At 37.8% G+C, this 25,393-nt stretch overlaps 1 protein-coding gene across 7 annotated transcripts in view; it reads right to left on the reverse strand.

Annotated features, from left to right (window-relative positions):
* Positions 1-25,393, reverse strand: part of VRK1 (VRK serine/threonine kinase 1) — a 78,165-nt gene that overhangs the window by 32,945 nt on the left and 19,827 nt on the right. For 5 of the 7 annotated variants that reach the window (XM_067726271.1, XM_067726261.1, XM_067726220.1 and 2 more), the window contains exons 2-3: positions 12,316-12,480; positions 7,488-7,543 (exon numbers count right to left, since the gene is read on the reverse strand). In XM_067726271.1, the coding sequence (XP_067582372.1) occupies positions 7,488-7,543; positions 12,316-12,475 (216 nt within the window). In that variant the 5' untranslated portion in view covers positions 12,476-12,480. Of the gene's footprint in view, positions 1-7,487; positions 7,544-12,315; positions 12,481-17,937; positions 18,109-19,363; positions 19,481-25,393 lie in introns of all 7 variants that reach the window. The other 2 variants (XM_067726241.1, XM_067726230.1) reach the window with 2 other exon arrangements.

The raw sequence follows: 25,393 nt of genomic DNA on the forward strand, positions 1-25,393 counted from the left end.
AACTGGCAGAAAACCAACCTTATCACAAAGAAGAGTGTTCTGGAACTCCCAGAGCAAACAAGCACTGTCCATGTAACTGTATCCTTTCCTGACACGGATTCTCATGATTTTCAAACTAAGGAGCCCTACAATTTACTTCCCACATGATAATTTAAAGTCAAGAGGAAAATAAGGCTCAATAAGAATTGTTTTCCATCAACTTTACTAAACTACACTTGTTTCATATTCTTAAGGGATATTAACAGTTAAAATTATTTGCAAAGACTCTTATATTCACAAAAAGCTATTTGACAAGTGAGAAATATCAGCCTGTTGGGAGTTCTGCCTTGTTAAATAAATCTGGAGTGGTGAGAAAGATCTTATAATTTTGTGGACTTTTTATACAGCAAACTTTGTCTAAAACTGATTAATACTTGTTTGATATTTTATGCTGATATTATCTTGTTTACTGAGAATCTGAGAAAAATTTTGAAAAGTAGCAAAAACTCCAAATAAGGAAGCTAACATTTCTAAACTAATTTGGGGGCGGCTTTCCTTTTAGGAAGTACGGGAAGAAAGTTATTCTGGACAGAATATCGGTGTAACTGGAGTTCCAGGGTCAGTGATGCATTAGAAGTGATAAATGAGGTCTACTACCTTAACTGAGAGAAAATTTGTGAAAATATGTAGGCTTCTGCTACTGGAGATGCCTTTTGCAAATACATAAAATATGTTCACCTTTTTTTATTCAAGATACTCTCACTCTCATAGAAGTGAATTTTGCTCCTTAAGGTGTAAACAGAACTACTCTAAACGCACAGTTCTAATACCTCAGATTTCTTACAGTTCAGAAAAATAGGAATCCCTAGTTAAAGTACTTATAGGAAAATTGATTAGGCAATATGCAAAGAGTCAGGCCGCAGCCAGTTAAGAATACTGGACAGCAAAAGAGCAACGTATATAGCCCTGGGATCAGAACCTGAAAATAAGCTAGCCTTGTCTGTTACAAGTAAGTATACTTTACAGCCCAGCCTTGGAAGAGAATGGTATACAAGGGTTTGGCATGTCATTACCCCTTAAGAAGTAAAAACTAACCAATCTACTAAGGTATGCCAAATCTCTAATTTGTGGACTCATTACCTGGAGTTTCACCATAACCTGTGGTTCCTTTCCTTGCAGCAGTGGGAGCTAGACAGACACTTGTGAATGTTTAGAGCCCATGGCTGAGAACAGGCCTTCAGCAGGAGTAACAAACTCAGTGTAAGAATGAAAAAAGAAATGGAAATTCAGGAAAGGAATTTTGGTAAAGTTACTCTCCAAAGGCTAACTTTTAGAGTAGCTCATTAACACAATTCAGGTCTGAAAGGGGTTTTCTTAAGACTAATCCTGGCTTATTACCATCAGTATAAAAGTCTGATTTATTCAGTTTCAATCTATGTCATATCAACTTTAATTCTCAAGCTTTCCTTCAGGCAATAATTTATTAAACTTATAGTAATGAGAATCAACCTATATAAATCGGGCTATTATATTGAAAGCCCCATTACAATGAAGGCTCTTTGAGCTCATTTCATACTTTTTCTAATCCAATAATATTCCATTATAACAAAATAAAGGAGCTACTTCCTTGGCATTGCACTCGAGCCAAAGCTAGCTATTTCTGTTAAAGAAAATACCTTAACTCATAACTAAAATTTTATTAACATATTTCAAATCTAAAATACTTTGCCAACTCTGTAATAGCCAAGATTTAGAAAAGAAATTGGGACTGACATTTTAACTGGAATATCACTAAACGTTTCTTTAAGACTTCTAAGTGTCAAAATGAAGATGACAACAGAAAAAAGATTAAAACGTGATATATTTCAATGGCACCATCTAAAAGCAACTGGCTGCCATTTAAAAATGAAGCTGTATAAAGTTTCTCCTTCCTACCAAAGAATTATGAGACATGAATTAAAAATTCAGGTCACTTCTCATAACATCAATGAGGGAAATTAAACATCAGTCTGCAAACTTTTTTTCCAGAGAACTTCGGAACACAGATTTCTATCAGTACATGTTGGAAAAGGACTATGATATAAAGAACTGTTAGAATATAAGATCCAAAAGCCTGGCCTCCAATTCTGCTAGTAGCTCACTGGCATGACTGCAAAGGGTGATTGAAAGAACTAATTTATTATACAATCCATTAACCAGAAATCACAAGAGGAAATTTTTCTCCTTGCATTATCCAATATTATAATGATCAATTTACCATTTCTCTCTGCACATTTACTTTCCTGAACTAAAATACAGATAGTGTCTCCCAGTTATCCAGAGGCAGAGAATACAAGTTTGCCATCTCTTGTGACCCAGCACCACGACTCCAAGGCTGCTCCCGTAAAGCAGTAAGGATTAAGGCCCTAAACAAAACCAGACACAGTCATTCGGGAGGAGAGAAAATGTACTTAGTATGTACCGAAACACCTATCTTAAATATGTTAGTCTTAACTTCATTTCTAGACCAAATGTAAGAAATGTGTGGGTTAATATTTGGAGCTCTTTAACAGAGCAGATATCCGTATTAGAAGCAACCAAATGTTCTAACAAGTCTTCCACATTAACATGGAAGCCCTACCAGAAGCACAGGGTACTTGGTGCCGCTACTGAATAAAAGGATCCCCACACAAAGGTAAACATAAGCATGCGCACAGGAGTCCACTGAAAATAATTAAGGTGCTCTGTGCAACAGACTCTACCAGTGGTTCTCAACCTTGATGCACAAAAGAATCCCTTTAATGAGACTTTACTAAAAATACCAATAACCAGGCCCTGTACCAAGAGATTCTAATTATCCTGTAGAACCAGAGCTGAGAACCACTGTTTGATTTGATATGCTATTACACATAATTTCACATTAAAAATCAATTTGCCGGGGCTTCCCTGGTGGCGCAGTGGTTGAGAGTCCGCCTGCCGATGCAGGGGACGCGGGTTCGTGCCCCGGTCCGGGAGGATCACACATGCCGCGGAGCGGCTGGGCCCGTGAGCTACGGCCGCTGAGCCTGCGCATCCGGAGCCTGTGCTCTGCAATGGGAGAGGCCACAACAGTGAGAGGCCCGCGTACCGCAAAAAAAAAAAATCAATTTGCCTTTGATTATTTCTTAAATAACATTTGCTGAGTTTTTTTCTTTCTCTAAAGATAAAATACGTGCTCACTTTAGAAAATATGAAAATATTTTGATATATTTTCTCCATATATAGCTATTTTAGAAAATTACCTCTATACCATAAATAATTTTGTATCTTGCTTTTTTTTGGTAATTAATTATGAAATTTCCCCAAAGAGTAGTACATGTTCTTTGAAAACATGATATTTAATAGCTTCTGAGGTTAAAATGGCAAGTGTTTGTAAATAGTTCTGATTTTAAATAGAAGTGATAATCATTTTATATATTTGGTGAACCATTTTGACTTTTAATACTACAAAGCTCTGAGAATATAAGAACTGCAGAATAGTAATGGACAGAGCTATGGCAATGCCTATCAGAAGCGAAGGTAAATCATGCATACAGGCCTGCACTAAAAGGCATAGACAAGAGGCAGAAGTAGGTGGCATCAGGAAGTTGCAAGGTGGTAAGCAATTATGCTTAAAAAGTTTTCAAAAGGATAACATAGGCATTAAGGGTGGCATAAAGAAAACAAAATTTAAAACAAGGTCCTTATCATCAAAAACTTAAAATCCAGGGCTTCCCTGGTGGCGCAGTGGTTGAGAGTCCGCCTGCCGATGCAGGGGACACGGGTTCATGCCCCGGTCCGGGACGACCCCACATGCCGCGGAGCGGCTGGGCCTGTGAGCCATGGCCGCTGAGCCTGCGCGTCCGGGGCCTGTGCTCCGCAACGGGAGAGGCCACAACAGTGAGAGGCCCGCATACTGCAAAAAAAACAAAACAAAACAAAACAAAACAAAAACCTTAAAATCCAGTTAGGGAGATAAAATAAACACATAAACTAAAACAAGTAGTGGCCTGAAAGGATATTAGCAAGTGAAATTGTAAAATAAATGGAAATAGAATGAGTGCTACAGAGGTTTAAAGGAATTCAGAAAAGACAGGTATTAGGGAAGAAACAAGCAAACAGCAGTCACTAAACGGTCCCTTAGAGAGGAAAGAAAAAGTCAACATTGTTTTGTTTATGGCATTCTTCCAGGATCACAGACAAACCACAACCTTGAAAATGTTACTGAAATACTAAATGCAAAAGAGAAATCAACTGAATATTTATCATTGTCCTAATTACAAAGAGAAGGAGTAATATAGGCTAATGGAAACAGAACTAAATTAGGAGATGGGAGACACAGAGTACTGAACTAGGGTTGGTAACAACTGGTTTTAAACTTAGAAATGTAAAGTAATTTGCTACCTTAAGCAGTTAGGAAATACTTCTTTCTACCCATTCTCTTTCATAACTCTGTAAGTGAAAAAGATTGTAGAAGTAAAGCTACATACATTGAATAACAAATAAAACACTTAGGATTACTCATAATGAAGAAGAATATTGTCATTCTAAATAGAACACAATTTAAAGAAGCTCAGGTTATACAGAAGAAAAAAGACATGGTGACACAGCAGCCCCACCTATGAGGCACGGCTCAGGCACACTTTCCTTCCACGACATAGAAATGACCAGTGCAGGGGAAGAAGCTGCCGTGTGGTCAGAGGGAGCTGTGTTTTCTGAACCTCATGAAGGTGAGAAGTCATAAGGGGACTTGCTTTCTCCTCACAATGGACACTATTTAAAGATCCTAAAAAGAAACTAATCTTACCCATAGATTTTAATATTGTCATATCAAAGACAAATGCAGATAATATTCCATGCAAATTCCATGCAAATGACCCAATTTAATAGTAAGAACTTTTGTTCCTCTGATATAGCAGCAAACTAAATATTTCAAAAGGAATGTTATTCACTACTTCATGAAAAGGCATGAAGAAAAGTGAAATAGCAGGAGAAACAAACCAATAACCCGCCCCCCTAAAGTTACCAGCGTTACTTCTACCTACAGGCATGTGGAATAGCCGGCATCCAATTAGCCCTCCTACTGTAAACAAATACAAAAATTGGACAAAATATAGGAAATCACTATTCTCATACATTAGACAAAATAGGCAGTATAGGACTGTGACTTCTAAAGACAGGAAACAAGCAAAGTGAGCCCCATGACAGGACACTTACGATGCTGTGTGGCCAGAAGGGGAGACCAAACCCAGTGCACCAAAAACCCTGACACCAACACCAAACAATGAGATGGGAAATGTTTTAATCTTCAGAATATTAGAAAAAAACTAAAGACCAATATCCCTCATGAACAAAAAATAACACTCCTTAACAAAATATTAGCAAATCAATTCCAGCATTATGTAAAAAGCATAATACATCATAACTAAGTGGAGTGTATGTTAAGAATACAAAGTTAGTTCACCGCTCAGGTATCAATCAATATAACTGCCACATTAACAGAATAAAGGAAGAACATCCTATGATCCACCTCAGTAGATGCAGAAAAAGTATTCAGAAAGTAAACAGGCAAACTACAAACTGGGAGAAACGATTTACAACATATATATCTAAGAAAGAACTTGTATCCAGAACAACTCTCTTACTACCAAATTATAAAAAGCAAAACAACCTAGTTATTAAAAAAAAAAAGGGGGGGGGGGTTGGCCACAAAAGACTGAAGAGGCACTCCACAAAGGAAAATATATGAATGGCCAATAAGCATGATGAAAAAGTGCTCAAAATCAGTCATTAAGGAAATATAAACTAAAACTATGAGACACTACTGTACTTCTGATATCATGGCTAAAACAAACACACCCGACAGCTCCAAGTGTTGAGGGGAACACGGAGCACCCAGAACTCTCATACGTTATGTAAAATGGTAAAAACCACTTTGGAAATCTGTCTGGTACTTCTTATAAATTTATAAGGTATTGATCCAAGAAAAACAAAAATACTTGTACAAGAATGTTTATAGAAGCTCTATTCATAACAGCCAAAAACTGGAAACAATCCATATGTCTATCAACAGGAGATGGAAAACAAACTCTAGTATGGCTATGATATAATATTACTGAGCAGTAGAACTGACCAAGCAATTGAAATGCCAACAATATAAATGAGCCTTCAAAACACTATGTTGAATGTAAGTAATCAGAGACAAAACAGTAATGTACTGTATAAATACCATTTATATGACATTCTAGAACAGGAGTAACTAATCCACAGCAAAACAAAAACAAAAAAAAACATAAAAAACCTCAGACAAACCGTTTCCTCCAAGGGTGTGGGAAATTAGGGGTTTGACCAGAAAAAGACAAAAGTAGTATTTTGGGGATGATGGAAATGCTCTATATTTTAATAGGGGTTGGGGTATACAGGTATATGCATTTGTCAAAAGTATTCAAATTGTGTTTATTTATTTCCTTGGAAAAACTATGCCTGAATAAAAAGTTGGTGAAAACAATCACTAAAACAATTCAGGCCCAAAAGAGTTATTAACTCATAAGAGATCAAATATATTCTTTTTTAAAAAGAGAGTAAAATAAAACAAATCAAACCAAAAGACCTTGGGGTGATTCTAATTCGAAAATCTGTAGCCTTTAGGAAAATAAAGCAGGGTGAGGGGACTTATGTGGTAATTTGCCCAAATAACAGACCCTGTTACCTCTTCTATTTAACAAAAACATGTTCTTCACATGTATTAAAGAACTGTGAAAGAGGGGACTTACAAATGTTGGCAAGCAAGAAGATGCATACTACCTTGCATCCTAACAAAAAAATAGTAGTTAAATTAACTACTAAAAATAGTAGTTAAAAAACATTAAAATGTTTAAATAGTAGTTAAAATATTTAGTGCACCAATATATAAATTGACCTGGCTATTCAGAGTATGCCTACGTTAGACAGGATACTGTCTACCTTCACTCATTACAAACTAATTTCAACGTCAGTATAGCAAAAAGAAGTTTCAAAGTGGCCACAAATAAATAATTTCATTTACTAAAATGAAAGGAGAGGAAAGATAATTGGAAATAAAAAGAAAAAATTGACCAAATGTAAGTTCAGAAGCAAATGCAAGATAAAATACAATAAAATTTCATTAAAGTAGTACAGTCTTGCAGGATATAAATATAAAAAGCATCTCATCTGTTGTAAATATAGCTGAAATAAAAAGAATGAGCTGAATATTTTTATTCCACATCTGCAAAACTCCAGGCTTTCATTCATTTTTTTCCACAGATACTAGTGCCACTCTAACTCAAAAGAGAGGGGAGAGAATTTTTGAACTCAAATTATTTAAAACTATAAAGCTACTTTTGTGTCTCATTTAGTATTTATGAAACATTACTAAAAATGTAGTAACTTATGGTTTAATTAATTCTAGTTATCAAAAAGAATGTTTTACAAAATAAATACTACAACTAAATCAACAGCAAAGAAAACAATCAGCTGAAATATTTCCTTACCACTTTTACAACACAGGGTGCATCGCTGCCCACCGATTTTGAAGAATTCACATCAGCTGTTTGAAAAAGTGACATGTAATATCAGAACAAGAAGTCGCATTATTATAAATAGCCTGTTACTAACCCTTTATTAGTATTTAGATCTGTGTATCTATAACCTCTTAATAGAATAAATTTCAGTTCCCAAATGTGTGTCTCAGGATATCATTACTGTATATTTCATCAATTTTAAAATTTTTCACGATTTAATATGTCTGAAATTGGAAGGCATCTTACAATTGCTATCTTCAACATGATCAATTAAGTATGAAAAACTGAGTTAAAGACTTCTTTAATTCAAAAGTACTCATGGCCTTTGATATGCTAATGTATGCTGTGAATTCCCAAAAGGATGATGACTGATACAATTTCTTAAATTTAACAAACTAGGGAATCCTTTTAAGGAGCATTAGGAAGGTAAGAAAAGAGGGAGCTAAAGCTCTAAAAAACATTCGTTTGGGAGAAAAAAATTCATCAAGATCAACAGTTCAGGATACTGGCACGAGAACTTTGAACTGCCATCCAGAATAATTTTAATGTGGTATCATTTTACTTCATGCAAATAAAGGAGCACAGTTGCCCTGAAATGCTGAGTTAGGAATATAAGGTTGCCCATATTCATTAAACACATATTTTTTACCAGATACCTACTACATGCCCGTTTCCAGGAAATGGATTTAGCAGTAAACAGGAAAAAACAATCTCTACCCTTATGAAACTAACATTTCAGTGGTAGGATACAGACAACAATTAAAATATAAAGTATGTTTGATGGGAGTAAGTGCTAGAGAGGAAAAATTAAGCAGGAAGGGAAGGTAGAGAGTGTTGCAAGTTAGTAAGAGAAACCTCACTGACAGGGTGTCATTGAAGCACTGGTCTGAAGACTGTGAGGGAATAAGCCACGTAAATATCTGCGAGAACATTCCAGGCCGACCAGCACAAAGGCCCTGATGTAGCTGGAGAAGAGTAAGTGAGGTGGAAAGTAACAGGGGTCAGAGATCAGAAAAGCAGCAGAGAACAAATACAATGAAATGGATAGGTGACCTAAAGCTGCTGCTATGATTGAGATGGCGAGTCACTGGAAGGTTTTAAGAGAGGAATGGTAAGCTCAGACTTTGATTTTCTAAAGAATTCTCCAGGCGGCTTTGTGGAGAATGGAGGGTGGAGGGCAAGGGCAGAAGCAGGGAGATCAGTTAGGCTACTACAACACTCTGGGTGAGAAATGGTGGTGGCTTGAACCAGAGTGGTAGCAGACAAGGCGGTGATAAGTGGTCAGATTGTGGATGTATTTTTAAAGGAGAGCCAACAAGAATTGCTCATGAATTAGTTATAGAGGATAAGAGGGGAAAAAAGAGATAAGGATGACTCCAAGTTTTTGGCCTGAGCAACTGGAAAGAAAAAGTTGCTACTTACTAAGACAGAGAAAATTGCAGGAGGAGCTGGTGCTTTGGGGTGCCTTAAGTTTGAGATGCTTATTAAACATCCAAGTTCAGGTGTTAAATAGGCAGCTGACATACAAGTCTTGAGTTCAGAAAAGTGGTCCAAGTTGGAGAAAGAAATTTGAGAGTCATCAAGATAGAAATGCTATTCATTTAAAGCCATGAAAATGGAAGAACCCCTAGGGAATGAGTGCAGACAGAGAAAAGAAGAAATCCTAGGACTGAGCCCTAAGGCATTCTCACATTAGAAGCTGAAGAGATGAAGAGGGACAGGCAAAGGAAACCAAGAAACCACCAATCAGCTGGGAAGCAGCAGTATTGTGAAAAGGCTGAAGCTAAAATACTTCAGACTACAGAGGGAACACCAAGTCATAAAAATGGCTAAATGGGCAAATGAATAAGCCTGAGCTCCTTAAGGAACAGCCCCAAGGAACACATCACTTAGATACTGAATTAATAATAAAGCAAGGTTAAATTTTTTAAAATCAGCATTTAGTGCACAAAATATTAAAATAAGTATAGCATCCCAATAATACTGCACAATTCGAATGAGAAAAGGGGCAAAAGGGAAGTTCAATAGTTCATTCAAACAACACATACTGCAAAATATGCCAGGCACTAGGAAAACAATAAAAAGAAGAACTGTCTCACTGCCAAGGAGGACATGTTTATCCTGGAAGAAAGAAAAGTAATTCAGGGCAGCATGGAAAGTACTATGAAAGGGTTAACAGAGGGGTATTATACACAGATAGCACCTGCCCTAAGCTCAGCTTTGGAAAAATGAAGCAAAAGAAGAATCACACACAAAGATCAAGAGGCAAAGGGCAGCATGATAGTCAAAGAACAGATTTTTGAGGAAATAAAAGGGATGAAGAGAAAAGTTACATAGGGACCAAACTACGTGAAGGGTCTGGTATGCCATTCTCAAAGTTTGATACTTTATCCTAAGGGCACTGGGGAGCCATTAAAGAAGTTTAAAATAGACTAGATCACTCAAGCCACAGCGTGAATAATAGGATGCAAGGGGGCAAGGCTGAGCAGAGAAAATTCACAGCCATAGTGAGAATCCAGACAAGACATGAAAATGACCTGCACTAAGGCAGTATCAGCAGAGATAGAGAGAAATCAATGGATCTGAGAAGTCAGACAGTTAAAGCAACAGGACCAGATGAAGTACTGGGAACACGAGTGAAGCAATACTTGAGAATGCCTTCCCAGTCTGGCTTGAGAGGTGTCATTCATTCAGATACTCCTCTCCTGATCATAAGAGAATCACGAGATGAAAGAGGATGATATAAATTTTAGACATGCCTGTGGGTCATCCAAATAGAGATTCCTTATAGGCCACTCACTGGCTATGGGCTTGGACTCAGGGGATCACGTCCTTAGCCACAGATAAAAGATCTGGAAATCAGCAGTAAAGAGACAGTAACATAAGCCAAGAGACTCGATGAGATCACTCGGAGAGACTAGACAGAAGGAAAAGTGAGCCAAGGAAGGAAAGCTGGAGAACACAGAAGTACTTACCAAGATGACTTAGCATAGCCAGAGAGGTAGGAGAAAAACAGAGGTGAAAGTATTGTTATCATGAAAGGCAATGGAAGCAACTTTTATGTGAAAGAAAGATGAACAGTATCAAATGCTGCAAAAAGTATCTAAACAAAATTCAGAAGCAACCTTTCAGCAGAAAATTATCATTAGAAATTGCTGATGATCTTGAATACGGCTGTTTTGGTGTCAGTGGGCAGAGAGATAAAGTGGAGGCAGCAGTATTAAAGCAAATCCCTTCTCCAGGTTGATCGATCCAGGTTTTAAAAAGTAAAGTTTTGCCACAGAAATGTGTCAAACCATTAGATTTAAAAAATATTATTAGGTGGCACTTTCTGATGATAAATACAAACACAAATAAAACAGCTAGCACACATGCAAAGCAAGCTGCAACTCTGCCAAAGGTTACAAAAGCAAACTAACTAATAATACAAAATGAAGAATTTGCTTGCTTTAAGACAAGTTCCCATCCCTAATACAGGATGTCCTAAGTCCACACATTCTGTGGTAGGGAGAGCTTATATTATCTGCCATCTCTAAATCACAAGGTCAAAATATATACCTGGCTAATATAGCCCTAACCTTTCATGATTTATGAGGGCTTTCAGTTTAAGTCAGATAGCCTTGTTCACTGGAATGGGTTTGGTTCCAAACAAAACTAAAGAATCAACAACTATTTCCCCAAAGACAGGTGCCACTAACCTAGAGAGATTATAAAATACAGTAAAGTGCTGGTTTTTAAACTATGTTTCATGAACATACCTCTAGAGACTGCAGCTAACCAACTACAGCCCATTGGTCCCGGTTGAGTCAGACACCTCTTGAGTAAGAGCTGCTGCTCTTTCATCTATGTCAGTGGTTCTCAAACTTTCCCAGGCATTTGAATCCCCTGGAGGGCTTGTTCAATCACATTTCCTACAGGTGGGGATTTGTAGGTCTGGGGTGGGACCCGAAAAATTACAGCTCTACTAAGTTTTCACATGACGCTAATCTAGTATTAATATTAGTATTCTGAGTTAAGATGTTGCTTGAAAATAAAAAAGCGTTCACTGCTAAAAATAAAATTTTATAAACCGCATGGCAGAAATCAAACAATTAAATCAAGATTAGAGGTGGAGTAAGAATATATAACGGAAAAGTTAGAAGGAAATATCAAAAGCAATCATGAAATGCACTGTGTCACTACGAACGTTCCTGGTGGAGCAGACAGCTTTAGAAGTCATCATGTAAAGTATTTTTTAAATCAACCAATTAGTTAACTTACAGAATCCCAGGGTTCCACAATGGGTCCCCCCAGATTTCAGGGTAAGTATGCTAATTAAATAGCACATTTCAGGCCTAATATGCAACTTCTAGGTCATTCTCCTAAATTCCACTATGATGACTATTAGGGTTGCATCAAAAGAGAAGGTAAATCCACACCTATTAAAGATCTGAAAATCTCCAAATTAAACCAAAACAAAGGGAATACATCCTAATTGGGTGGAGGTGGGGAAAGAAAGCTATGGCTTTCTTTGGGTCTCAAAGGAGATTAATATTATATAGAATATCTTAAAAATCTAAAGCCATATGCTCACTAATGACAATATTACAGATATTTCATCCTGTTTCTACTGTGATTAAATCAACTGTCTTCTCCACTCCCAGGTCACAGATGCATTTTTGCCTAATTATACAATATTTTGTTGACTGTAGATTATTAGAAACATCCTGTAAAAGTTTGCAACTAAGAAACTATCAATATTTTGATAACAAAGCATATACATCTTCGGACTGACAATTAGAAGTAGTCATACACTTACCAAGATATATACAACCAAAGCCACCTTGGCCAATGGATGATCCTAGTTTCCATTCCTTTTTGTTCATGTCAGTGATTATCTCCCCGGCTGCAAAATGTTCTGCAAGACGTCTCTTTGCAGGGCCCTGTCTTCCAGCTTGAGCTGCTTTTACACGAGGCATTTTCACTATAATACAAAACAAAGCAACATTCAATACTATAATCCTAGAAGTGCTAAAAACCTTTTCACTAAGGAAAGCTTCTGTGCAACAAAGATGCTATTCAAATTCCTACTTACTCCAAAACTTAAATAAAGGACATCTGTTAATTATAATTTATACGTGCTCAATCCTTTTGATTATCTCTTAACTTAGGAGAGGAAGCAATAAATAAAATGATCCATGCAATTACTTTCAAGAAAATATTTAAAGTTCCAGTGGTATAACATCATCTATGACTGAAAATGCTATTTAGCAACAACAAAAGAATTGCTCTATGAAGCTGAGGGGGAAAGGTACATCCAATTAGAATGCATACTCTATACAAATGCAATGAGGAGTTTACAAAGGTCAATGTTGATGGGATAAGAACACAATAGACACTGAAAACACAAGACAGTTAACATGAGAGGAAAGGAAAAGAGTATTTATGGCAAGACAGTAGATGCTTTACACATAGGCTTCCATCCATCCTCACGACTCCATGAAGATTACATTATCATCCCCATTTTACAGATGACAAAATTAAGGCTCAGCCAAGTTAAGCAACCTGTCCAAGGTCACATACCTACTAAGTGGCTGAACAATAGAAATCTGCACTGAGGATTCCCTGGCTCCAAAGCCTCACCAACATGACCCACAATTACAAAAGTCACCATAATGAAGGAGTGACCAGGAGAAATTACGGCTGTTTAGTCATTTGGGTTCACAGAAAAGGCAAAGCTGGTGATATCCAGCATTTGTATGTTTCCCTTCTCACCAACTATCCTTTTGGAGATGAATTCCTATTTACTTTACTTACTAACAGAGAAGCTTAGCATAGCATTCATGGAGAGCAGTGTTTCACTGCGAAAAGAGCACAGGTCTATAACGAAAAGACCTAGATTCGAGTGTAGGTATGAGGCCAGTTTTGGGTGATCTTGAACAAGTCACTTCTCTCTGGGCTTTAAGTGCCCTTAGACATAACTTACTTCACTGAGTGAAGGAAGGGTGGGTCAGGAATGGTGACCAGCAAGGCTAGCAAGCTGTAGAGTAAGGGCCAAGTTCTTGGGCAAGGGTATGAACCCAGTGGCCCAGAAAAAAAGGAAGTAACACACTTAAGACTGAAGAAAAGAAAGCATGAACCAGACTGTGTGTATGTGTGGTGTGTGTGATTTCAAACTCTCAGATTAATCTATTTTAATCTATTAATTGAAAAAGATTTAAAACAAATAGTTTTTAGGATCCTGTAGTTCCCTAAAACTGTATTAGAGATACAGTAAAGAGGGTGATAAGAGCTGTAAGGCAGTCTGCAACATCTGAAATGGCTATTCAGCTGAAAGATGTCTGTTAAGATCCGACAATTTGCATAAGTAGTTTGGTTTTGAGCCTAGATATTCTAAATACATACGTACTACATTAGATTGGAAATTGTTTTAGCAAATATCCACCCATATCACTCCACATACACAAACTCCGTTTATGCAAATGCTCTCTATTAATTTATTGGGGATTTTTAAATTTAACTTTTTCCTACAGAATACTGATGCATCTTCATTGTCTACATCTTCTCTAAGTTAACAAAAGAATCTTCAAAATGAGTGTGTCCGTTATTTCTTCATATCAACTAATTCTCTTAATATGTTTGTAATCATTATAAAACTTTCCTGAATGGAATTTCAGGTGTAACCATGACAGCCCAGACTCAAAACACCAAAAACGGTGACTTTTAGCGCTACAGTAGATTGCGTAAAAGAAATAACTAAGCCACACAGTACTTCCAAATACTAAAATGAATGCCTTCTAAATTTTATCCAGCTTTATCAAATCATGAGAGTAATGTCCTATTTGATGAGTTCCTTATTGTAAGAAGGAACTGTCTTCCTTATGAAGACAGTTTAAATGCTTTAATTCAAAAAGACTTTCCTGAACTTACAAAAAAAAAAAGTGAAACCCCAAAGTGAAAGATCACACCACATACTAATCAACCCAGAATGACCAACACTAAGACGCAGCCTAGTCTAGTAAAATTACTGAACTTAATAGTAAAAGAAAATATTCTTTGTGCATGCAGGCCAAAAAACGATAGTTTATAAGGAAAGTAAAATCATATTGTCATCACTTTGACAGCGACATTTTATGCCAGAAAAAAAAAAAGGAAGTAACATACTTAAGACTCAAGGAAAGAAAACCTGAACCAAAGAGTCTATACTCAGTTAAATTTCAAATCTAAAGACTTCAAAGTGTTATCAACACGGAAATGGGAAAAGGGAATAAGAATCTACTAGAGAACAAGCCTCAGATATCTAAAATCACTAAAAAAAAGCCACTATAAGAGCTGACAGTGAGCAGTAAATACTTATTTGTAGAACTGAGTTTCAACAAGGGTTATAAAGGAGAGGCTAGAATAGATAATGGGTATATGTTCTGACAATGTGGACATAGTACAATCGCAAAAAATGGGAAAACATGCAAAAAAAATCAACTTTTCAGTAATCATATTGTGGTGATACTTAGTTTTGTTAACTACAGCTATTGTGGTCACAGATGTGGAATAACGCAAATGAATAATTATGTGATGTTTTAATTCTATCATCACTGTCCTTAAAAATCAGGATTCAAATATGGAAGAAAAAGGATGCAGCTGAAAGAAGAGGTAGGATTATATTTGAAGTATTTTTTTAATTCAGAAGGTACGTTATCTTTTACAGAAACTATATACACACACACCTTTGTATTTCCTAGCCCCATTCACAAAAAAAAGCTTAGAAACAATAAACAACCCAATAGCAATGAGCATCCCTAGTACATAAACGGTATTCCTGAAATACCATTTCCTGTTAAAAGAAACCAGGTTCCTTGAAGAAATGACTGATTCCAGGTCTGGAGCTGGAAATGTACAAGATAAACCTGGAACACCTCGTCATTTCTAGATGTCAAGGAAGCTATCAAAAACTACTAGAGTTATGTCAAATATGTCTAAGGAGTCAACTTGAAAGATGTTCCCACTACCAAAGATGAGCCAATTTGAGTCAATAAATATAACCATAATGGACTGAAACACACAAAATGGGTAAAACCAAGAGTTCATAATAGTAAGAAAACTTAAGTGGTCATCTCTAGAGGATAACAGGAAACCACTCAATTTTGAAAACCAGTAAATAAAGGGAAAGAATCCAGCATCTATCCTTTCTTTCTTACATGAATTGTACCACTGGGTAACCAAATAGAAGATGAAGAGAAATTTCTCCTTACAGAAAAATTTCAGCTAATAAGTGAATAAGAATGGTTTTAGCTTAACACTAATTCCACCTCCTAATGCATTAATGGATCCAGACATTGCGCAATGATAGCTACTAACATCAAAATATGAGATATCCAGACATTATATGCCTCCTGATAAAAAAACACGCCACTACCCATAAAGTAATCCTGCGAAATAAGAAATAAAAAATAAACGGACCCTGAATATGATTTAGCCTATCAAGTCACTGGATATGAAGGGAACAGAAGAATATGATAAACTAACACAGGAATGCAATCGGCAAAATCCTAACTGTGGGAAGCCCTACAGTGCATATAACACCATTTCTTCAACAAATAAAGGGGGGAAAAGAAGAGATGAGGGAGAAGAAAACTAGATTTAAAAAGACTTCAAACAGGGCTTCCCTGGTGGCGCAGTGGTTGAGAGTCCGCCTGCCGATGCAGGGGACACGGGTTCGTGCCCCGGTCCGGGAGGATCCCACATGCCACGGAGCGGCTGGGCCCGTGAGCCATGGCTGCTGAGCCTGCACGTCCGGAGCCTGTGCTCCGCAACGGGAGAGGCCACGACAGTGAGAGGCCTGCGTACCGCAAAAAAAAAAAAAGACTTAAAAACAACATATCTAACAAAATCTGGCAAATCTAAACCACAGTGTTTAGGGATGCATATCTGAGTGCTAAAACTATAAAGAAAACGATTACCATAAAAGCTAGAACTTACTTTGGGGGAGCATAAGAAAGTTGTGATTAAGATGGGGCACATGGTGGGCTCAGTAATATCCCTTGACACAGGTGGTGGTTATAAAAGTACCTTCTAATTCATTTGGTCTATATTTGTTTTATAAGATTTTCTGTATTGTGAAATATTTTATGGTTTTTAAACATTAAAAAATTACTGCTCCTATAATTAACAATCTCCAAAGGATCAAAACTGGAAATCTTTTCATACTCCGTGAGCTTGTCCAATCACACACATCCAAAAAAAAAGAAAGAAAGAAAAGTCTCCAAAGTAAAATCTGTACTTCATTTCCTGTGGACTATTAAGAGCCTTTTGCTTTTTTATTTATAGGCACTTCTTATATATTCTATATATATTAAAGAAATTAGCTCTTTACATTGCAAATACTTCTTCCAATTTATTTATCTTTTAATACTGTTTATTTTTAGATTTTGGGTTTTATGTCATCCTTAAAAGACCTCTCCCAGTCAAATTTCTTCTTTCAAACATCTCCATGTTTTCCTTTAGTTATTTTACGGTTTCATAAAATTTCTTGGTAAATTTTTTATCTGTCTACACTTATACTGGTATAAGACACGAGGTCGGAATCCAGCTTTTTTTCCTTTTAGTCAGCCTTCCATACACATTAGGGAGATCCACAAGTGTTTGAGGAACTTAAATATATCAAACCAACCCAAGTAAACTAAGTACAGAAAAAGTTCATATAAACTTGTACAATGTAAGTCCTAGATTACGTTTCTTTGGAATGGAATGGAATGGACTGTTGGTTTACTAATTACTACTTGAAACTAACTTTATGCTTGGGTTAAAACTTCCCTCACACTTCTATCTACTCCACATGAACGTGAAGAAGTCATTGAAATATACTCTGCTGCTCTGGTAGAAAGGGGCCGCTACAACACAAAATTTTCTTTAAAATGCCCCTAAATGAAACTCCCTTCCTCCCTTTGCACAAGTGGCTTCTTGTGGAAAAAAGATGCGGAGGCCTCCCTTCCGCCAGCCCTACAATTTTAGGCTGGCCACAGACAACCGACGGCTCAGAGGCTGGCTTCTGCTGGATGCAAGGGGGTGGCAATGGCAGTGGATTAATAAATAAGCATTTGGTCAATAACTCATCTTTTAAAATGTAGAGAGACACAAAAGACTTAAACAAATGCAGCTGGAACACCACACAGTTATGCAGGGCAACTTAACATGATAACCACCCTTTAAAAAAACATACTACCTAATTAAGGTTATGATTCTTAGAGTGTGCTGCTGGATTCTATTTACTAATATTTTATTTAGGAACAAAATTGATATTCATAAGTAAGACTGGTCTGTAGTTTGCTTTTTTCTAACATATTTATTTGTTTTGATATCAATATTATGCTCACTTCATAAAAACACTTTTGAAGTTTTTCTTCTCTTACCACAATATAAAGAGTTTACACAGCATTGGAATTACCTATCCCCTAGAAGTTGTGAAGATCTCAAGCCCGAGAGGCTGACGCACTGAGCGCTGGTAAGGGGGTGGAGCAAGTGGAGTTCTCACACATGGGCCAGTGCTTCAGCCATTCTGAAATCTGTTCTGCAGCAGCTGCTACCTGACCCAACAATTCCTCTTCTATGTATATACCTGAGAGAAATGAAAGCATGTCCACCAAAAGGATAACAGCACCTTTACTCAAAATAGCGAAACACTGGAAACCCACATGTCCATCAACAGGAAAATGGACATAATAAAATAGATGAACCTCCCAATGCTAAGTTCAAAAAAAGAAGCCAGACACGAGACGAGACACTCATGATTCCATTGCACTAATCTGTGACGAAAGAAGTCAAACAGCAGAAACCACTGGGAGGAGGAAATGACTATGAGTTGGAAGAAGAAGGTTTCTGGGGATCTGGTCCTGTTCCATACCCCAGTCTGGGTGATATCTGAACTGTATGTTCACGTCATTAAAATTAATCAAGTTATACACTTATGATTTATTTCATTCTATTTTTTCAGTTATGTAAAATTAACACGGTAAATTACACAAACATTAAGTGTTGTAACAGGGTCCAATCAGGAGAAAAAGAAAATGCACAAGTAACTTAAACAAGAACGCTTAATATAAAAAACTATTAATTTCTAAAAGGTGGTTGACTACTAAAAGGAGAACTCTAAGGAATAGAAAAGGGAGGGAGCAGATACTATCTACAAGGTTATCTCTACAAGGGAGAGAACACAGAAATGAACTCTTCACTGGAAAGGCTGTAGCTACAGCCCACCGGGTGGCAGAGTTCTCTAGGGTGCCAGCTGGTCCATAGGAATCCACCCGCTGGGGTCCTGGTGGAAGCAAGATACTGCCTACCAGGGTCCTAAAGAAAAGTCACAGAGTAAGCATGCTGGCATCCATACCTTAAGAGAGGAAAAAAAAAAAAAAGCACACTACAACAGCAAGAGAAGCCCCTTCCCCACTCTGCCTGGCAGTGTCTGTCCCTCACCCTCTACTGACTAACCTAACCTTGTGCTGGAGAAGAAAACATGTTTACAGGGTCTAGTTCAAGTATCACCAACAGAGCAAAAACAAGTGTATTTGGAGTTGAGAAGCAATAAATTGATAACCTGCACAAATGTATACACAGGTTGACAAACGTTTGCACATGCATACACACTTGAGAACCAACCACACTGATCAAGATACAGAACATTTCATCATGCCATCAAGTGTCCTAGGGCCCTTTTCTGCCAACACCCATTCCTGTTCTTCCCAACAAAGGCCAGTGGTTGTGCCCCTCGGGGTGGGCCACTTCCTTTGGAGAACCCTGCTCTGCCAGTTTTGTCTGAGATGGGTCTCAGACCTGAGAAGGCCACCTTTCAACATCCTCCCACAACCCCATCTGACCTTCACTGCACTTGGCAGCCCCTCTTATTTTCTGGTTCAGAGTAAAAGAAGTCTCCGAGTTTCAGAGAATATGAAATCGATGTGTCTCAAATCTCCTTGTTCCTTTTCAGAGGATTTCTGAAAAGAAGAAAGGAGAATTATTTAAAACCAGAAGTCCTTGCTCAAAAACTATAATAAATAACATGACCATAAACATTTACCTCAGTAAAGAACTTAAAATACTCATTGGAATTAAACAATTGCTTTAGTACATTATAGGTTTCTCCTAATAATGAAACCAATACCTACATTAAGGTTTCTATTAAAGAATAAAACGGAGGGCACAAACCTCTACCAAATTAAATCTTTCTGCATAATTTCTGCCCACCTGGAGCAAAGCAGGTTATGACGGCCAATCCAACAGAGAGATTTCAAAGAAAAGAAAGTTTACCGTCACTGACCATTACATAAACTGACCACTTCTTTTCTCACTGATATTAAATGAAATTCAGATGCAAGTGAAAAGCACATGAAAATGCAAATCAACACTGCCCTTTACTGAAATCACTTGCTGGTATATCCCATATTAGCATATTCACCAAAATTTAATTGTAAACAGAGTAATTATGGTACTGAAGTTATTAAATACACAAAGCAAGCTTGGAACTATACATATTCAAATAGAATTTCAGTGGCAGATCAACTTTTATATCTGAAACAATACCCTAATTAATAGTCAGCTCTGGTAATAAAATGGTCCTCTGTTTTTCAGATAACATTCCAAAAAAAGTTCTGCTGTGAATATTAAAAGTTTTGTGAAAAGAGTCTTAAAATTCCAATAGCTATATTTATCACAATATGGTACTGTATTTAGACAACTGGCATTTTCCAAGTCCTGGATTCAAGTTTGGAATATTTTTTTTAATCTTCTGCTGAGGAGAGAAAAAAGCTTGAATGAATCAAATAATTCCACTTACACTTAATGAGCTCTATGAATTCATCATACCCAAACTGGGAAATTACAATGCTGTATAAATCCTGTCACATACTGGATGACTAGTCATAAATTTTCCCTAAAACAGGTACGCACGTAAGTTCCTTTGAGGGGGTCATATATTTTTATGAAATTTTCTTTAAAGTCATAAGCTTCTCTGATGTTTTAAAACTGTATAGAGACACAGTGATTCAAGGATAATTTTCACCATGCCATTAACATGGTACCAGCATATTCTCAGCTCCACTCTTTGTAGTAGAAAGCACTTTCTCACCCTCCCCTACCTACACTTGGTGAAATCTTTTCCATATGCAAAGATCTAGCTCTTTTTTTTTTTAACATCTTTATTGGAGTATAATTGCTTTACAATGGTGTATTAGTTTCTGCTTTATAACGAAGTGAATCAGTTATACATACACATATGTCCTCCTATCTCTTCCCTCTTGCATCTCTCTCCCTCCCACCCTCCCTATCCCACCCCTCTAGGTTGTCACAAAGCACCGAGCTGATCTCCCTGTGCTATGTGGCTGCTTCCCAAAAAAAATAGTCATGAAGAACCTAGGGGCAAGATGGGAATAAAGATGCAGACCTACTAGAGAATGGACTTGAGGATACGGGGAGAGGGAAGGGTAAGCTGGGACAAAGTGAGAGAGTGGCACGGACATATATACACTACCAAACGTAAGATCTAGCTCTTCTACAGTCAGATATGACCTCTGAAGCTTCAGCACTGTTCTTACCTCTTACTGCATTTGATAAATGTTCCCTTAAGTTTATGAACTCACTAGGTAAGAGAGCTGTCTTACAATACACTGCACTTGGTAGGATTTCAATAAAAGCGTAAAATTATACAGCAGAAAGGTTAAGTTTCTTTTCCTCAAGTACCTGACATCTAACTTTATCCTTAATATATAATGCCATTCCTTTTAAAAGCCCAGCAATTGAAATCCATGTTGAACCCTATTTATTCTCCTCAAAACTGTAATTCCCCCTCATAACTCTCAACAGATGACCTCATCTGCTGCTTTAGAGAAAAAAGCCACAAACTTCAAGTGGAAATTCCTTTTATCTTTCCAAGACTCAAACCTACAAACCACCTGCACCCACTTCAGGCCTAACTTTACATCCATCCTATCCTCCTTCTGTGATCACAATTTAGGGAAGCCCTCCTCCTCCATCAAACATCAGCTCCTTCTTCACCTGCATCCCATCCCCTCCGACGTCCTGACATAAACTATTAATTAACCCCTCTGTCAAATGTTCAACATCTCCCTCAACTAGATCCTTCCCATCAGCTTTTAAATATGCTCATGGCTTGCCCATTGGGGGAAAAAAAAATGTTTTTTAACCCCCCTGCACTATCATCCTAACTCTCTCCTCCCTTTCAGCACAAAACCTGTACTTATGAACACGTCCTTTCTCCTCACCCTCCCCACAACTCACTCCATCCGGACTCTCCCTTCACAAGCCCACTCAAACTACTCTTGCTCAGGGCACTGAACCCCATGACTCGAGGAAGCATCTCATTTGTTCCGCTCATTACCCAGCAGTGCTCAACACTGTTGTTAATTCTTTCTTTCTTGAAACGTTCTTTCCTTTTGCTTTCACAACACAACACTCTACTGGTTTTCACTCTACTGTTTCTGGCCACTCACAGTCTAGGTATTTTGGGAGACACAACAGTGAGTAACACCTCATTCTTTCAAGGATTTTGTTCCACTTTTTGATGTATAGTTTTCCAGGATTGTATCATGCTAAAAAAGCAGACCACTGTACATGGTCTTACACCAAATACATCAAAATACAAATCCTATAAGAATAAATTACATAAAATAAAAATATGCCATTAAATAAAATTAAGACCTCTGGAAATAAAATTAATAGCTTTAAAATTAAGATGGAGGCATATACAAAAAATATAATTGATTGATATGAATATTCTTTAAGCTAACAGATCTGAAAAGAGTTGATAGTGTCGAAGAGATATCTGCACACCCATGTTCAGAGCAGCACTATTCACAACCACCAAAATGTGGAAGCAACCTAGGTGTCCGCCCACAGGCAAATGGATAAACAAAATGCGGTACAGATGTACAACACAGTATTATGCAGCCTTAAAAAAGGAAGGAAATTCTGACTCATAACATGGAGGTACAAATACAAGTGGTATTATTTCAAAGACTGTTCTTATACATGCTAATTACATAAATCTACTTGTTTTCACAGCAGTAAATAAAGGTTAACTGTGAATTATGTGAACTTATGAAGAAGAGTAATGATTTGTTCATACATTCACTCAACAAACATTTATTGATAATCTGCCACAGGCCAAGCACTTGTTCTAGGCACTTGCTATACTTCAAGGAACAAAACAAAGGTCCTACCATTTAACACTTATATTCTAGAAAAGACAGATAATAAAAGCTAACATAATGGGTAAGTTTTAGAGAATGGGTAATATTTTAGAGAATGTAGATGCTATGTTTCAAAAAAGAATAAAGTAGAGCAGGTTGGGGGGAGGGGATAGAGGACGGGGAGTGCAAGGTGACCGGGGGCAGCATGCAGTATTAACGGAGAGGTCATGGTCAGCCCCACTGAGGAGGTGAGATCTGAGCAAAGATGGGAAGGAGGCCACGTGAGTATCTGGGGCAGATATCCTAGGCAGAGGGATGAGTGGTGCAAAGACCCTAAGTTAGGAGCCTGTCCCGCAACCAGAGAAGAGTAAGGATGCCAGTGTGACTGGTGTGGACTGAGCAAGGGGAAAGAAGGAGGAGAAGTCAGAGAGGGAACACGGGAGCAACAGATCAAATGGAGCCCCGGGAGCCACCATAAGGACTCTGACTTTAGCAAAAGGGTAAACATAATATTTGGAACGGGTTTATACTTGCATTTTAATTCACAGTCCTTCAAATGAATCAAAATGAAGTCAAAATGAACCAAAATGAAAATCATACTCTGAACACTCAAGAAGAATTCTCCCACTGACCAATTTCTCACCAAAATTTTTACTTTTTTTTTATATTTCTGGTTAACATGTATTATTCCATCCTCAAAATCCATTTCATCTGTAGGCTAAACTTGATATCATGATTACCAAAATCTTAAGTGCCATTGTCACTAAAGTCACCTCAAGGTAGGAATGGTTTTATAATGGATCAACTTCCATTTCTCAAAAGTATGGGACAGGACTAGGCCCTATTCTCCCTTTAACTTAAACTAAGTTATTTGGTAGTGCTACTTGAGTAGATGGTTGCAACTTTTTGACAAGAAATATAAAACTTTTACCATTCTATGCCTCCTTTAAAATTTAAAATAAAAATAACACTCAAGGGCTTCCCTGGTGGCGCAGTGGTTGAGAGTCCGCCTGCCGATGCTGGGGGCATGGGTTCGTGCCCCGGTCCGGGAAGATCCCACATGCCGCGGAGCGGCTGGGCCCGTGAGCCATGGCCGCTGGGCCTGCGCGTCTGGAGCCTGTGCTCCGCAACGGGAGAGGCCACAACAGTGAGAGGCCCGCGTACCGCAAAAAAAAAATAATAAATAATAGTAATACTCAAATCCACAGAATTCTATATTATTACAAGTCATAGTGTCTGCTTCATTAACTCATTTACTCAACAAATATTTATTGAGCACATACTCTGTGCCAGGAACTGTCTAGAAGATGGGAATAAAGCAGTGAACAAATCAGACAAAAATCTCTGCCCTCGTTGAGCTAATATTTTGTTTAGGAGAGACAGATAATTCTTTTCAAAATTAAAACATGAGCTACATCCAATGGTAATAAGTGCTAAAGGAAAAAAATAAAGCAGGGACATGGCGGGGGGTGGGGGGGCAGAGATGAAACCGAAAAGATGATCTGGTAAAGCATCACAAGAAAGTGACATTTAAGCAAAGACCTGTAAATAAAGTGAGTGAAGTCAGCCATGCAGTGATCTAGAGGAAGAGCACCCCACACTGAGGGAGCAGCGAGTGCAAAGGCCGAAGGCCAGGACATGCCCAGCCTGTCCTAGCAGCAGCAAGGTGGCTGGTGCATCTGGCAGAGAATGAGCTCAGGGAGAACACTAGCTGGTGTCAGAGACATAAAAGGGCAAGGTGTGGCCATCACGTCCAACATGGAGGCCCCTGTAAGGACACTGACTTTGAATCTAAGTCAGATGGGAAATCACGGGAAGGTCTGGAGCAGAGAAGTGGCATGCTCTGACTTAGGTTTTCAAAAGATCACTCTGGTTGATGCGTCAAACAGACTGGAAGGGGGCAAGGCAGAACACCTACCAGTTATTACAATGGCGTTGCTACTGGAATAACCGCTGACTGCATTCATCCTTACTGAATAGTAAGGATGTCAACTTTTTACAAACTGACCTGATTTTAAGCAGCTGAAGAGAGGGGTACAGAAGAATGTAAGAGGTTTTTTAACTTTACACAAGCTACCCACCCCCAGAAAAACAAGTCTACAGTACCAAGTAGAAACAATCAATATTAGTGACAGATGGTCTAGGAAACATGCTAATCATCTCATATTCTATATTTTCTAAGTTCTACCTTTATGGCAATTTAGTTCACCAGGAAATTAAACATTTGAACTCATTTATTCCAAAGGCATTTACAAAACACCTCCAGAATATGTGCTGGAAACTGTGCTAGGGACTGGAAATATAAAACCAAATAAAATGCAACCTTTGGCTTCAAGAAGCTGCACTTAGCTTCATGCAAAAACACCATCACACAGTTATGATTTAATATTACACCATCAGCTTCAAACAAGGATCAATAAAAAGCCCTCCAGGTAAAGAATGTTTCTGAATCCTTTGATAAAACTATTTATTAAAGACAGTGAGCAGTTGTACACATCAACTCTATTAGTTTCAGGGTGGGAAAAAAGTGCCTCTTCCAGTGATGCAACTTTTTAAGATATTAAGAGCTATGAAACTCCTGTTTCCCCTTTTTCAGTGGGTGCCTGGAAGTTCAGAGCAAAAGTATAAACTCGATTACATAACTATCCATTGTCAGAGGCAGTAATTCTCAATCCTGGCTATACATCATGGTTACCAGTGGAA

This window comes from Pseudorca crassidens, chromosome 1 (assembly GCF_039906515.1).
Source record: "Pseudorca crassidens isolate mPseCra1 chromosome 1, mPseCra1.hap1, whole genome shotgun sequence".
NCBI classification, from domain to species: Eukaryota; Metazoa; Chordata; class Mammalia; order Artiodactyla; family Delphinidae; genus Pseudorca; species Pseudorca crassidens.